Source organism: Cyprinodon tularosa, unplaced genomic scaffold, assembly GCF_016077235.1.
Source record: "Cyprinodon tularosa strain WSP-4 unplaced genomic scaffold, ASM1607723v1 ctg130, whole genome shotgun sequence".
Classification (NCBI taxonomy): Eukaryota; Metazoa; Chordata; class Actinopteri; order Cyprinodontiformes; family Cyprinodontidae; genus Cyprinodon; species Cyprinodon tularosa.
Window position 1 is genome coordinate 997,524 of NW_024038115.1, and position 17,142 is coordinate 1,014,665.

The following is a 17,142-nucleotide window of genomic DNA, read 5'->3' on the forward strand; positions in this document are numbered from 1 at the left end:
AGAACAGGGATACCATGGTCCTTCAACCAGGTACTGGTAGCTTTGGCACTGTGTGCAGGTGCCAAGTCCTGTTGGAAAATGAAATCTGCATCTCCAAAAAGTTGCTCAGCTGCAGGAAGCATGAAGTGATCTAAAACTTCCTGGTATGTGGCTGCGTTGACCCTGGACCTCAGAAAACACAATGGACCAACACCAGCAGATGACATGGCACCCCAAACCATCACTGACTGTGGAAACTTTACACTGGACTTCAAGCAACGTGGATGAAGTGCCTCTCTTCTTTTCCTCCAGACTCTGGGACCTTGATTTCCAAAGGAAATGCAAAATTTACTTTCATCAGAGAACATGACTTTGGACCACTCACCAGCAGTCCAGTCCTGTTTCTCTTTAGCCCAGGCAAGACGCTTCTGACGCTGTCTGTGGTTCAAGAGTGGCTTGACACAAGGAATGCGACAGCAGAAACCCATGTCTTTCATACGTCTGTGTGTGGTGGTTCTTGAAGCACTCACTCCAGCTGCAGTCCACTCTTTGTGAATCTCCCCCACATTTTTGAATGGGTTTTGTTTCACAATCCTCTCCAGGGTGCGGTTATCTCTCTTGCTTGTACACTTTTTTCGACCACATCTTTTCCTTCCCTTCGCCTCTCTATTAATGTGCTTGGACACTGAGCTCTGTGAACAGCCAGCCTCTTTAGCAATGACCTTTTGTGTCTTGCCCTCCTTGTGCAAGGTGTCGATGGTCGTCTTTTGGACAACTGTCAAGTCAGCAGTCTTCCCCATGATTGTGTAGCCTATAGAACTAGACTGAAAGACCATTTAAAGGCTTTTGCAGGTGGTTTGAGTTAATTAGCTGATTAGAGTGTGGCACCAGGGGCCATCAATTTTGAACCTTTTCACAATATTCTAATTTTCTGATATGATGAATTTGAGATTTTCATTTGTTGTCATTTGTAATCATCAAAATTAAACAAAATAAACATCTGAAATATATGAGTTTGTATGTAATGTATGAATATAATATACAAGTTTCACTTTTTAAATGGAATTACTGAAATCAATCTACTTTTTCATGATATTCTAATTTTATGACCAGCACCTGTATGTATAATGTAAATAATATATACAATTTTATGATTATCCAGTTTTAGAGAAGAAAAACAAGACATTTATGATTGGAATGTTACTTCAGACAATAAAGAAGAAACCCTGTTGAAACAGAACCCTGGGCATAAAGTAAAAAGCATGTTTATGAGGTTTGTTAGTCAGATATAATTAGTTGAAAATGGCTGTAAATAAGCAATACAGACAAGAAAATCTGTTCCAAATGTCTCTCTAAAATGTAGATTAAATCAAATGGCGAGAAAGAAATGACTTCAAGTTTACATTTGTTTTCAATTACATTTCAAAGATTTCATCAAGATGTAACACCAAGAATATTGCTGCTCAGTATTTTGTAGGAGGTTTATCCGGTTTAAACCTCAGACAGTGACTAAAACTATTTAAGTGTCCTGGAAAAACTGTCAGCCAAATGACCTTTATTTGCTCCAATGAATTTAGAATGCAGGACTGCTTATCTGAAATTCCATCACTACAGAAACAAATTACTAATACAAGAGAAAATACAACTCATAATTTCTCTCTAGATTAAGCTGGGTGGTGTCCATGGTGAGAATGATGTAATGCATTTTACATAGACTTCACACAAACTAAACCAAATGTTCAGCTTAACATGTCCAGCTATCAGGCGCCCGCATGTGTGCCCCAACCCCAGACCTGGATCCAGGGTGGGGCCAGGGCGGTGTCATACCGGGCTACATCACGGTCCATGATTTAACTCTCTCCATAAGGGTTTTCTGAGCTGCTCTTATTCTCACCCATCACCTAGAAACTTTTCGCCATGGGAGACCCTACCAGGGGCATAATGCCCTGGGCAACATAGCTCCTAGGATCATTCGGGCACTCAAACAACCCCACCTCGTTAAGGTGGCAGCTCGCAGGGTTATATAAGGATAACATCTATTTGGTATTGTTATATGATCAATGCTTTATGCTCGACATGTTAAAGCTTAGAATACTAGTTGGATTGAAAAAACTAGGACACCTCTTAAATGAATTCATGAATTCTCTTTTCTTTTTAATGTAATATAATTACACTACAACCCAAAACACAATAAACCAATAAATACAGTTTCCAGCAGAGGAAAAATTAAAGACACCTTAATTCCTACTATGTGTTACAAATGTTTCCTCTTTGAATACCTACCGTAAAAGTTAAACCTATGCACCTCTAATTCTGATTTAAAATCGCTGAGCTTTCATATTAACACTAGCAAGGAGCATGCTGTAGTTTACAGGACTGCATTTGGCATCTCAAAGTTTTCTTTTAAGTCAAAATTGCGTAAATGGCCCAGACCTGGGCATGTAGGGAGTCATTTTTAATGTCCTCCGATTGAAGACCTTAAATGTAACAGTATAGTCTCAACCAGTAACACACTTCCACATAACAGTTAGAATCTGTTGCAGGTTTAAGGTGCCTCATTACAAAGATTATTCCAACAGTTATAAATTCTGAGTGTTTTCTTACAACCACAAAAATAAAATTTGAAGTATATCTGAGTTCTTGTTGAAATCATGTTTTTTGCTGCCTGGATGAAATGCAGCCTACTTCCTCTTCAGATTGGTCTTGAAAAGAAATGACATTGGTTTACCAAAAAAATCAAAAGCACTGTGATCTAATAATAGTAATAAAAATAAAAGCAATGCACAATACCAACAACAGTATCAGTAATGTTAGTAATATATTAATATTGATGTTATTGTTATAAATATGGTAGTAGGATTTTTCAACAAAGCTGTTTTATGCCACAACTATAGGGGGAAGTTTTTTGTTTGGATCATTATACTAGAGTTTCCCAGCTTGTCTCAATCCTTCCCTGTTTTCAAAGTCTATACATTTTTCTGGTATTCTGAAAGCAGTTAACATCAATGCAATTCATTGAATCTATGAACTGTTCAGTGGTTTAAAGTAGAAGGTGAAAAACCAAACAGTTTGATTATTCTGTGATTTATAATTGGTCAAATCAATCAGTATTTTTATGTACTAAGTTTGACCTCTGAAACATCCATCCATCCCTTTTCCATCATGCTTATCCCTGTTGGGGTGGTGAGGGGTGCTGGTGCCTATCTCCAACTTTCTACTGGCAAGAGGCGAGATACACCCTGGACAGGTCGCCAGTCCATCACAGGGCAACACAGAGACAAACAGGACACACATCGGTTCACACACACACACTCACACCTAAGGAGAATTTGGAGAAGCCAGTTAACCTAACAGTCATGTTTTTGGACTGTGGGAGGAAGCCAGAGTACCTGGAGAGAACCCACGCATGCTCAGGGAGAACCTCTGAACCTGTATCATTTATTATTGTGCACTACAAAATTTGTTCATCCATTTTCAAAAGCAGTGCGTGTTTTATTGCTTTGCATGATTCTGTAAAAAAAAAAGAGCTTCATTTGGCAGGATTTTGACTTTTCTAGCTTTTTTAGTTCTTCTTTGCCCAATTTTCTCCTTATAGAGGTCCTAGCACTAGGTTGGCAGTTCATATATTGTTTTTCATTTGCATCAGCATGATTTCCTCACCTGTATTGAGGTAACAACAAATTAGGTATTGAAATGATAGAATGAAAACTGAAAATGATACCTGTCTGCTATAATAAAAAATGCATGAGTTTAAATTCCTAGAAACTGATTTTTGAACAGCATGTAATCATTAATGATATGAGTGACTCATAAGAAAATGTTTAGAGTGATTTTTGGACAACATTTGAAGCCATGTTGTACCGTGTTGACAAAGTGGGGGATTTACTAAATGCATATTTGTTATGAATATTTTTCTCAGAATCTATCATACAAAAATTATTTGATGGGTTTCTCTTTAAATGAGAGTAAAGCTGTGAAACAGAATTGTATTTATTGGTGTGTTAATGTTTATCTATATGCATTTTCTGGAAAAATATGGAAATCAAAATTAGGATTTAAGACCTAAAATGAATAAAAAATGATGGTAAGACTTAAAATTCAAATCCCCGGAAAGCTTCCATCCAATCTGTCTAACTACGGACAATGTGGCAACGTTAAAGAAGTGCCAACATCTATATAAGGATCTATATAAATACTTATTAAATTAGTGATGTTTATTTCTGAGTCTCGGACTGTGCTTCTGTTTGAGATATTAACAAAATCTATTTTGTTAGTGTTCGGACATTTTTCCCCACAAGCAGGTCTTTACAGCAAAACCAACATGATTCTAACACGTTATTGACCTTTGAATATATATATAGGGTTTCGCTTAGAATTAGTCAAAAGGGAATTTCTGTGCCTGTCAAGCAGCCCTCTTATGCACGCATGACACAGGCGACACATAAATGAAGAAGGAACATATATGAGGAAGGAAGCAGCCAGCTCTTTTAATAATTATTTGCTTTGAACTGTGCAAAACCACACAAATACACAGAACCACCAACACACATACAGAAATAGCTGGGTCAAGAAACAGACATTGTGACGCCAGACGCTGAGGCAGACTCCTCCAACTGAGATGTATGTTTAGAGTTACCCAGATACTTCTCGTTATTTTGAAGTCACTTAACCCTCACAAAGAAATATCAAATTGCACATTCTGGATGAGCGTTATGCAAAATAAAATAAATATTTTAGTTTATTTACATATTTATGGGGGGAAGGAGCCTGAGCTTGTGAAAGAGGTGGACCAATACTGGCTAGAAACAGTACAGCTGGGCTCCACACATACAGTAGCCTGGGCTCTGGAACCAAAAACAGTGTCACATGCTTGTCAGGAGGCCAAGCAGTCTTGGAGGTGGGACCCAAATCGGTTAAAAGAAAGACATGCACCAAAGAGTTTTCAACTGACAAGTCTTTAACTTTTTTCTGGTGCAGCACATCAACCAAGCCACACTAACCCAGAACAATGGCAGACATGTTTCTTATATTGAGGTGGAACTTAGTTGGAAGAAACCTTTATAAAAAGGGATATACAGCTGCAAAACAACAAGAAAAAAAAAATAATTGTTTTAAATGAACAGCTAATTAAGAAATATATTTACCAATCAATACAAAAAACCTATTTTAATTTAACCAAAACAAATACTCAAAACTTAACATAGAAAACACTATACATGAGACCAAACTACCTCCCTGATCGAGGTGACATTTAAGGTGACAGCGCTCAACAAGGCAAAGCTATACACTTAAACAAGATTGAAGGGAAAAGATTTCAGTGCAGCTTGGTGGAAAACAAAAGGATTAGCAGGGGAGTCATTGGAGAAGTGCCTCTAAAAGTAACTGACAAAGAGATTCTTGAAAATATAAGTGGTGCAAAAGTAAAAGAAGTGAAATGGTTAAAAACAGCACGAAATGGAGAAAGGTGTGACAGCTGATCAGAACTGATCAAATTTGAAGAAGAGCAGCTAACAAGGGAAGTTTTCCTTGTATATATGAGCTATAATGTCAAAATATACAATCCTCCGCCTCTGAGATGTTTTAAATGCCATAAATCTGGTCACATAGCAGCTGTATGTAAGGGCCAGCAACAATGTGGAAGGTGTGCTGGAGAGCACGGACATGGAAAGTGTGCTAAGGAGGTGAAAATGAAATGCTATAACTGTGGAGAACATACTGTTGCAAATCCAGGTTGTGAAGTGAGCAAAACATCTGAAGAGATAAGAAAAGTGAAATCTGAGCTCGGATTAAGTTATGCTGAAGCTACAAAAAGAATCTCATCCCAGTCAGAAAGACCGAAATCAGCAGTGGCACAAATGAAATATGCAAAACCTCTGGAGGAGTGCCCCAAAACTGCAGAAGATTCATTGATTGTTAAAAAGAGGGATTTTGTACTTTTTATGGTAGAAGTGATCAATTGTAGTGCTCAGACGACAAAGAAAACCGAAAACATCAAAAATAATAGCTAAAGCTGCAGAAAAACACCTTGAAGTGAGAGATTTAAACTGGAAAGCGGTTGAAAGTATAATGGGAAAATGAGTAGGACCGTCAGAAACTGGCAGAGTGACATAAGCATAAAGACAAATTAGTAATTATGAGGACAAATTTGATTATGTTTTTCATTATGTTGGGTTAAAACATACAGTTTGGATACCTATTATTTTTTTTCCAATTTTTCTATTTTATTCGAATTTTTCTGGGGAGTCTTGTTTCATGTTTCCTTGCTTAACTCCTTATCAGTTGGAGGCAGTAATGCACTTTAATTAGTTTGCTAACTGCCAACTGAGCAACCCCCCCCCCTTCAATTCTACAATGATGCAGTCCTGTGCCCGCTTGGAGAGAGAATTTAATTAATATGTTTCCGTTTTAGGAAGAGTTAAGCAAAAAAAATATTGAAAAGTTAAATCAATTTAACTTTTTACAAAAAATGAAAACAACATGTGGCCGACCAAAGAAACCACACCCCAAACAAACCCACTGCACACAAAACAACCAAAATAAACTAAAAACAGATGCTTTGTTTATCTGTTATTTTAGCCAATAAACAGGTAAAAATGACTCATTTTTACACAAAGTAAAACAAGAACGCAGCTAATGATTATTACTTGTGAGTAAAATGTGTTTGTTTTTGATCATCATACCATAGTTTCCTGCCTTTATGCAAACCAGAGATGTAATGTAAAAAAAAATTCCCAGTCTTTCCATACCCTTTTTTGCCGTTACAGTGGCTTTACAAAAAAACAGCACAGGTTTTGCTGCTCTGAATAATTCTGTCAAAAAGATCCTCATTTGCCAGGATTTGGACTCTTCTTGGCTTTTTTGCGTCTCCGTTGCCCCTTTTTCTTCTTGCAGTGTTCCAAGCACTGGGATGGCAGTTCAGATTTTGTTTTCTTTTTGCATCGGCATGATTTCCTCACCTGTGATGAGGTAACAACAAATTATGTATTAAAATGATGAAATGAAAACTAAAAATGCTGTAAATTCCTAGAAACTGATTTTTGAACACCATGTGACGATGAGGATTAGGAGTGAGTCATAAAAAATGAGTTATTGTTGGACAACATTTGAAGCCAAGCTGTATCTGGTTGATAAAGTAGGGGATTTACTTATGGCACATTTGTTATGCTTATTTTTCTTAGAATTTTTGCATGACCTATTATCCGTAAAATATTTGATCGATTTCTTTTTAGATGAGAATAAAGCTGGGGAAAAATGGTTTTAGAAAGTCTCTGCAATATCATTTAAAACATTTAAGTTGGCATAATAAATATTTATGGAAATGTTCTCTTTTGAAGTTTAAATTACACCAAAGAGGTAATTTTACCATAGATGCTTTAATTTGAAAATTACAAGAGGCCTATACATGGCCTATACATGGTCTCTGGATTGAACTAAAAGCGCACATCACCCTGACCACACAATCACCACCATGAAAACATTAGAGTGGTCTTTATTTTCATTGACAGGGAAATAAAAATGAGGAAAATTCCAGGGCAGGATGCAAAAAGACCCAAACATATAGCTATTGCTTTAATATATTGTATTCAATTAATGTATTACCAAGTGATCACCAAAAATAGCCCAAAGCACTAAAGATGCAGCTTAGCCATCACTGTAAAAACGACAACTCAAAATTGTTCACCTTACTAAGATTTTTGCATTCACTGACAATAAAATTGCCAGTTGGAACTTGAACTGTCTGTTGTGAGCCAGTTGAACTCACTTTCATAAGTTTCTGATGAAAAGTTCATCTTATTCTATAAATTAAGTTGAGTTTACTTTGAAGTTGTAGTTGACACCCAGTCCGAACGAGGTCAACTTATCTGTGCATGCTCATTTCAAATTTGTCATGGCAACCGGCTGCTACAGGGTTTCCATGGATTTTCCCAGGAGCTCCCTTCTAAAGTTTACATCAGCCATCTGGTCACACTGCTGGCGGTAACTTTCCCCGAGGACTCGTCCAAGAGAAGACTAAGGCACTGGTTTCCTGTCATTTCTGGCAATATTGCATTATTTGTAAGGTTTTAACAGAGTTGGAAAGTAAAAATATATATGCTGAAACCTGATTTGCTTTAAGCATAAGATTACTTGTTTTTTACATTGCGGAATTGTAAACCTGTTTTTGCCAAAGTGGTTCAAATAAACATGCCAAATTTTACTTGTTTACTGTCAGTGGATGATTTAATGGGGGGGGGGGGGGGGGGGGGGTAAAATAACTTTTTACAGATAATCTGAACTTAAAATAATAAGTTTTTTACAGACTTGAAAGTTCCAGTAACTTGAATTAAAAAAACTTAGTTGGCAGAACTTGAAAAACTTAGCTGACACAATTTAAGAAGTGTAGTTCTACAAAACTTAAAAAATTAAGTTGATGCCTTCAACTCAAAAATTCTGTGCAGTACCCTACATTTTGCTAAAATTGTATGGTGTAAGGTAAAAAAAAACTTTGTCCATTACATTAACAGGATTTAAAGTGTCTGGTTGCAATCTGACAATACAGTATGTGGAAAGGTTAAAGAAGTACAAAGATTGTAGCAGGAAACTATATAAATAAGTAGTGGCTTGAAAAGTGTGCTTTCGTTTTACATATAGAAAGTATGATGCTTATCAGTGTTGTCACATTTTTCCCACAACCCTTTCCGTTCAAAAGCAGCATGATTCCAACTCCTTATAAGCATATTTCAGAATATATCTTAAATGCATTTCTAAGAAGTTAGAAATATGTTGCTATATCTAGATAAATAGACAGACAGACAGACAGACAGATAGATGATAGATAGATAGATAGATAGATAGATAGATAGATAGATAGATAGATAGATAGATAGATAGATAGATAGATAGATAGATAGATAGATAGATAGATAGATAGATAGATAGATAGATAGATAGATAGATAGATAGATAGATAGATAGATAGATAGATAGATAGATAGATAGATAGATAGATAGATAGATAGATAGATAGATAGATAGATAGATAGATAGATAGATAGATAGATAGATAGATAGATAGATAGATAGATAGATAGATAGATAGATAGATAGATAGATTAATTAGGGTATCATTTAAAATTTGTCAAAAGAGGATTTTTCAGGCCGTCTTCTTATGCATGCATGACACAAACAACACATAAATGAAGAGGGAGCATGTTTGAGGAAGGAAGCAGCCAGCTCTTTTAATAATTTTTTGCTTTGCACTGTGCAAAACCACAGAAATACAAAGAAACACCAACACACGTACAGAAATAACTGGGACAAGAAACAAACATTGTGATGTCAGTTTCTGAGGCAGACTCCTCCAACTGAGACGTAAGTTTAGAGTTCCCCAGATACCGCTTATTGTTTTGAACTCATTTGACCCTGACAAAGACATATTATGCTCCACATTATGGAGGAGTATTTTTGAAAATAAATAAATAAATATAAAAATAAATAAATAGTTTGAGAACTCGAATAAAGTCAATATTAAATACATAAAACACTGTTATTCTGTGTTGCCTCATGGTTGTAAACTAAATTTTATTAGAGGCCTCTCTTAAAGATCTGATGGGATGCTGGAGAAAAAGGCCAAGTGTAATTAGCTAAGGTTAAAAACAGTTACTGATAATTGGTTATTGTTTTCCAAGATGTATTTGAGAAAAAAAAAAAAAAAAACATCTCTGACATGCAAATAAAGTTTTAAGATGTAGTGTCAAATTGTACGTAACAGTCAATAAGATTATATTTTGGTAAGAAATATTTAAAATCGTTCATCTATTCTAATCAATCCAAGTGAAATAGTATTCCCTTTCTTAGTATAAAAATTTTAGATCTTCGGTCAGTGTTCAGTGTAAGCATTTATAGGAACCCACTGATGGTTTTTAGGGCCATAAGCAGTTTCCTTATGACTCAGACCAGTCTTGTTCGAATCATCCTTATTGATTATCATCAAAATACTTCATAGAAGAAACTGCAAGAGCTTGTAAAGAGCAGAAGCTGAAAGAACTGAGACCAGATAATCAGTGGGTTACATTTTTCCAATGTGTCCACTGACTCCAAGATGAGAACACCAGCGGGTCTCTTGATCGGGCCCTCAGCTTACTGATCTTCTTCGGAATCAGAGAAGACAAAGAGCGTTCAGCCTGAAATCAAAGAGAAACCACAATCAGAGAAGAAAATACAACAGAAACTTCCTGAGAAATCCCTAAAACTCAGAGTCAGAAGTGTTTACCCGGCCGTCATCCCTGTACACGTATTCAATCTCATGCTCCAGACTGAAGAAGCTGTGAGGAGTTGACCAGCTGGAAGGCGGTTTGATGGTGACATTCAATTTCTGCCCCACGACCTGAGAACTGACAATCTCTGGGCTTTCAGGTACAACTGCAGAGATGGGAAACGACAGTAACAAAAATATGAACATGGGAAAATGCGTTTGCTGTTTATCTGAGAGAAACACATGGTGATTATTTTTAATCCAACAGTAATGACATGATTTCCTTCTCTTTGGAATAAGAAATTAATTCAGTGAAGAAAATAAACCACATTTAAACAGCCTAAAATTAAATTATCTCCTTTTACTTAATTAAAACCCTTTAAACAAATGAATAGGCATCTGGCATGGGCCTGGTCACTGGTCCAATGACTTATGAATTTGGACAAGTTATTCTAACCACATTCACACGTAAAGATACATTTTTATGTGGAGAGTTTCTAGTTATACCTTTCAACCACATTTACACAAATGGAAGGTTACGTCCTTTTGTATGTCTCTGTAACAGAGTTTTGCTCAGTGGTCATAGGCTAATTGATGATAAATATTTTCGCTCATTATGATTCAACTCACCAATCTCTCTGAGATAAAACACTTTGGTTCTCCTGAGGAGGAAGGGGTTGTCAATGGCCTCGGCAGTGACTTCCAGCGTAGTGTTTTCCTCAGCGTATGGTGAAATGTTGTGGGACAGCTCAAACGTTAATTTCTCATTCTCAGTCCGTCGATATCTGCTCACCCATTGGCAAGATGTTTGACCTTCACTGCTGCAGAAGCAACCAATATCACAGACGTTATATGGATAAATACCTGAAGTCTAATTTGAGATACATCTTTTTGATTTTTTTTTTTTATATTTAAATAAAGATATTGAATCTATTAATGATGCCATGCAGCTACGACCCTCTCTATGTTTATACAACTTTGAAATAAATCTTTGCCAATAAATTACCCATTTACTGTAGAGCTCTGACAGTCAGCTTTAGAGCTTTCTATTTCCCCTACATGACAAACATTTCCTTGTATGTCACAGCTGCTCTAAAATATTTTCTATGATCTAACCAAAGATAGGTGAAACTAAATGCAAGTTACTTTTTTTTTAATCATTTCCTTCCTCATAAAGTTCTTTACACATTTGCCCATCTTAAAAGGCATGCTTGCCATAGTTATAAATCAATATGAGAGGAGGACATTGATTGATAATTTAAAGTTCCCTGACATGCTGATCAACTTAAAAAGTGAAGTACAAATTATACAGTTACAGCTTTTAAGCTTTTTAATAATTGCTGAATCCAGTAATGCCAAAGTTCATGTAAACAGCCAGTGGTACTTGCCTTGCTTGTCTTTTCTATTTAGAATAGCGGCTAGAAGATATGACTCTGTGTGTCATATCCTATCTATAACACAAGGCAGCAGAAAGTCATGAATCTCTTTTAGTAATATTATCCACATGCTCCTACACATCCTGACTAAATCAAAAAGTACACTTAATAATTTGTTTAATAGAACTTTCTTTATTGCCTCAAGACTTTTAGCACCACTGCTTAAGCCAAACAATCTTATTTTTCAACTTATGTTTCACCTGCTTTACTTCCACGACTACATATGCTCAAATTAAAAGATTAATCATGAGTTTAAAAATATATATATATATATATATATATATATATATATATTCTAGGACTGATAACAATTTTGCCTATGGCTCTTTTAATACAATAAATGGATGTCTTTAACCTCATTAATCTTTACCATTCTGGGCCAACTCCAAGGCGCACCATTTTATATCTGCTGTCAGTCCAGGTGCAGTTGAAGCTACAATCATAGGACACTGCATGGCATGTGAGCAAAGCATCTGTAATAACACACAAGGAGAGTAAATGCAACGGCATCCAAAAACAAAGCACAAAAGACGACATGCCTCATAGTTTCTGTCACCAGTCCAGTCAGGTTCAGTTGTATAAAGAAATGTGACCCACCTATATCCTCTCCCTCCTCAGTTTCCTGTAACAGAAGAGTTGACGACAATTTTGTTTCCCCTCTCCAGCAGCTGTATTCTCCAAGCAGGGGTGTATCAACCTCCTTCACAATTAGATTTTGGTCCTTCTGCTCATAGAAGTAATCAAAATCTAAATCTTCGTCGTTCATCTTCCATGTCACAGGTCCAGCTATGGCTGAATCACAGGGAAGGGTGACAGAGTTTTCATTTCTTCTCACCACAACAACTGCAGAGATTCAGAAAGACGGACCCAGAGATTAGTTAAATTTACCAAATCTGCACCACTTTAATTTAGGTGCAAATGAGTATTGTGAAAAATCTAGTTTTAAAAGACCTACAGTGCTCAGGAAAGTGGGTGAGCTCTTGTGATGCAGTAATGCTGATAAGCAGAAATGCCGCTATCCACGACAATACCATCTGAAAAATTGGGGCATAACGGGAGAGTCAGAGAGCAAATTAAAGAAAAGAAAATGTTCTGGAAATGATTTAATCTCTAACAGTTATACTAATATTAAACAGTTTTGCAATAAAATTGACAACCACACCGAAAATATAATACTTTAATAGTTAATATGTTACATTTAAAATTAGTTTTTATGAAAAACTACAACTGTTCTATTCTAAGTCGTGAAATCTTACCATTTAGATGAAGCGAGTCTGTGGTCAAGATGAGAGATGATTGCACAGATTCAATCAGAGTGATCCTGGTGATGTATGCTCCAACTACTCACAGATCATGTTTTTATAGTGCAGTGTGGAGCATTCATCGTCATCTTCCTCCACACCTCCTTACTACAGCTTTTCTGAGGTGCGAAAGAAACTGACCCCTGGTATATTGATAAAAACCCACAGACAGAAATGGTTGGCATTTCCTCTTTTCTGCTTTGCAAGTTAAATTTACATATATTACTGTTTAGATACTATCTAGTTTCGACTAAGGCATAAAAAAGATAAGAGTAGTGTAATGTAATGTGCTGTTCAAATGAGGTGGGGGTTTGCCACTGACTGCTGTGCTAAAATAGAAAACGTTTCCACCACTGTATTTGAATACCAGGCTTAGTGAGCTACAATTTGGACACAGAAAAAATACATCTGACCCAACATCTTTATAGGATCAAACATTTATTTTACAGGCAAATCCTTTGATTTTCTATATGCCAAATTTAGATTGTTTTGGCTAAAGTCATAACTTAAAGTTTTACAAAAGACATAACCTCCTTTATAAGCTTCCCAATTAAGAATGCAGCACTTTTGATTCAAGCTATTGAACCTTATCTAAAACCAAAAACATTTCATAAACAGCAACATAAAAAAATAATTTGATCGCTCGCAGACCTCTTTACACCGTAGAATTAATAATTACTTGAACAACACTGGTCTCACAACATGAAGTATCCTTAAGAATCTCAAAAAAGAAAAGAAATATCTTGTCTTAATGTACAAAATTCACAATCTTACATTGTTTAAAGGCTTACAAAGCCAGATTGGGGGATTTAGGGCTCCTGTGGAGTGTAAATTATTATTTAATTTACACTCCATTTATTCTTAAAAGGAAGCAAGAACAGGAATGAGTGGCTGGAATGCCAACATTCATCCAAGAGGCTGGGGCAAAAATCCATTTCTTTTTTTTTTTTTTTTTGGGAAAACGGAGAGCTGGAGAAGCAAAGTACCCCCATTTGCTGAAAGTCATAGCTGAATAGTTCCGAAAAGTGAGAGTGTAGATCTGACCCTGTCAACTCAATTCAAATAATTTAAAATCCAAAAATAGTTTTTGATAGGATTATTGTAGTAACTCTTATAGGGGTTCAACAGCTTATTGCAGATATTGATGGCTTTAGACAGGAGGTACTTCCTGTAGAGGTCTGTTGCACAGGGGATCTGAAGAAGCCTCTGATGGAAGATACTCTGTTGTTGTATCTGTTGTTGTTGTATGACATATGTAATGTTCTTTAGTTTCATTAAACATTATACTTTCATCTCCAAATGTTCCAGATGTGTTTCCAGAAAAATACAGCCTTCTTTAATGGCTTTAAGCCATTTGCTCTGGGGCTGTTAACCCAGCAGATGAAGGTAGAAAGACAGACTTATAGAAGGTAAGCAGCTGAAAACTGAAGGAAGATTCCTTAAAAAGTTCAGTCTGCTCTGTCGCTTTCCGTAAATATCTTCACAGCTGTGTCTCCAGTAGAGTCTGTTGTCCAGGTCAAAACTGAAATTATTTTAGGCCGTCATCATATCTTCAACCCTCTCCCTTGTTTCTATTCATATTAAGCAGGGTTCTAGCTAAGCTATTTCAGCATAGTGTTCAAATAGGCTGAACATTTTCACTGCTACACAGTAATCAAACAATTTTCATAAGCAGGTTTTTTCATAAAAGCAGCCTGCACAGAGCATTGTTACGCATCAAGTGCTGAAAATCATTCAACCATGGAGACACCTCAAAATAAGCTTGAACTTGGGTCAAAGGTGGCTTTAAATACACAGCAGAAATCAAGTTTGTGAACCTCCACAGTGTTGTCTGCTTTTTCCAAATGACAGTGGGCTTGTTGAAGCAGCTGTATGATAGCATGTTTTTATTTCTGGACCAAGGCACTTTGCAAAAATAATTGATACTAATTAAAGAAACGTATTTAAAGAATTAAATAATTTTGTTCTAATTAAAATCTGTCCTATATTTTCGGGGGAAATGCTTTTTCAAAACACTGTGTTAGTTTACAAAAAAAAAATCTTCATCTTCAGCAAAAATAATTACCACAACAAATATTCTTCAATATATAATGCAGTCAGAGAACATGCTTTTAGACTGGAAAAAGAAAGAGACTGGCTAAAGGATTTCCCAAACCACAGATGGTTTGGGACCCTTCCCTGTATGCGAAGTATCACCTACCTAAGGCATAAAGAATGAAAACAGAAAGAGAGCGTCATCTATTTATCATTACTCATAACCTTTCCATCATGAGTGAGCAATTCACTGTTACTGTATGAATATTTGGTGTTACAACTTTTTTGTTTTCACCCACCTTCCTATTTCCTGTGTAAATTAGCCTTCTTTAGCTTTGGATGTATGATGTTAAAATCTTGCTTAGCCAAATGGCATGCAGACTATTCGGTCAGTGACACAAAAATAACTGAGTATAATCTTTCAGTTCCTCAAAAACCTGAAAATCTTTAGTCACATCTGAGTGGGGAAAACATGCAAATGTTAGCGTGCAAACGTTCACCCGTTTTAAATAATGTTCAACAGCTTTAGGTGCAAAACACAACATTAAACTGCATTTTTAAATACTCTACAAAAATCTGGTATATTATTTTTTAGGAAAACATCCATATCATAATTAGAAAGGGAGAAACCGTACTTTAATACATAGAAGGTTAAATGTTGGCTCTGGTAATTGCTTCACTGGATATGATATATACCAGTGACTGTTAAGCTTGGAGCTTCACTAATAAATACAGGATTTTGTTCAACAAGCCTTTCTGGAATCACAAGAGTGATAACATTAACAAATTACAGTCACATTTGTTCTAGCCACTAAAATCTCAGTTAAAACAGATAGTTATCCAAGAACAGTATAGGTAATATAACCAGAAAGCTTTTTGATATGGCTTTTCTTACCTCAATTTTATCAGCAAACACAACTCCAGCTATTCTGCAGAAAAAAAATAATTGTAGCCAGCATTGGATCCTTGTACAATAAAATAATGCACCAATTTTATATACAGACTGTCCACACCTACAGAGTGCGTGGACTGCCTTTCCATCCCAGAATCTGTGCTGCAAGGATTCTGAGAAATCACATAACTTTCCAAAGGTTTATCTTATCATTCAGCACTTTTTCTTCTAGATCACTGCATTTTAATGTCAATATAGTATCTCCTTTTCCCTCCATTCCCAAATCTTTTTATACAAAGAAAATACATTACCCACTGTTGGGTAACAATTAGCCAATTACTAGTCTGAATCTGTCTCCTTCAAAAACAATAACTGGTGGCAGTTTATCTTATCAGTAAGCTCAAACCAAAGGGTTCAAGTGCACCCAGGAAGGTTTTATTATGAGCTTTCAGAAATGGCTGAAGAATTATATGAACACTAGTGCAGATTCAAAGAAGCATTTTGAAATTAAGTTTGAGTCACTGTAATCCTAATGCATAACTATTAAATGTTACAGTTTGCGTAAACATATTCGCCCAAAAGCCATTAACTGCAGTTTAAAAGCAAACATTTAAAGATCTTATTTTCCCCTGTTACTTTCATTCAAACTGTGCAGAGAAACACACAGCCATTAAGAGCATATGATGGCAGGCAATGCTTCCTTAACAGATTTAAGTTTTAGGGGAAACAACAGAAATTAGAAAATAAGGGAGTTACTTTCTGTTTTCATTATAAGCCCTAGTTTGGAATTTGGAAAAATCCCGGTTCATCTATTCCTTGAACAGATCCTTAATTCTGCCTTTTTTGTAGATTGTACACTTGGATCATATATTTCAAGTATAGATTTATTTATTTTTTTATTGCCAAACATATAAAACTAAAAGACCCATGCACTTAGGACTAATTTTTTTTTTACTATTCAGTGTCCTTAATTTTCAACACTGCATCAAGATTTAAAAAGACCTATGTAAGAACATCTGGGTTAATTTACCAGTCCACTTACCATCATTTTGTTCCATTTCTGTTTCCCAAGAAAAGCCTATTAAAATTAAGATAACTCGGCAACTAAAAATATGCAGCTTCAGAGGCGAGGAAGTATTCATCAAGGACCTATGTCTTACTCAGATATTCTTCAAATATCAGTGCACTGAAGTTCTAATCAAGTCTTGAGTCTAGATTTAGCTCTAAATCAAAGGTACTTAAAAAAAGACTGTTTTTTCTTATTCA

General features: G+C 35.9%; 1 protein-coding gene across 1 annotated transcript; it reads right to left on the bottom strand.

Annotated features, from left to right (window-relative positions):
* Positions 1-6,369: 6,369 nt before the first annotated feature.
* On the bottom strand, positions 6,370-13,160 carry si:dkey-88e18.2 (interleukin-12 subunit beta). The gene is made up of 8 exons (XM_038277346.1): positions 12,906-13,160; positions 12,605-12,683; positions 12,247-12,492; positions 12,020-12,122; positions 10,844-11,034; positions 10,232-10,380; positions 10,032-10,142; positions 6,370-6,935 (listed from the first exon to the last, which is right to left on the bottom strand). The coding sequence occupies exons 1-8, from the start codon at positions 12,906-12,908 to the stop codon at positions 6,804-6,806; spliced, it is 1,014 nt and encodes a 337-aa protein (XP_038133274.1). The 5' UTR covers positions 12,909-13,160; the 3' UTR covers positions 6,370-6,803.
* Between the last annotated feature and the right edge of the window lie 3,982 nt (positions 13,161-17,142).

Excerpts from the sequence above, each read along its gene's own strand:
- si:dkey-88e18.2 (XM_038277346.1), bottom strand. Across the intron at positions 11,035-12,019 it reads CTTGGAGTTGGCCCAGAATG|CAGTGAAGGTCAAACATCTT; the intron begins GTAAAGATTAAT and ends TTGCTTCTGCAG. Across the intron at positions 6,936-10,031 it reads AGTGGACACATTGGAAAAAT|GTGAGGAAATCATGCCGATG; the intron begins GTAACCCACTGA and ends ACCTCATCACAG.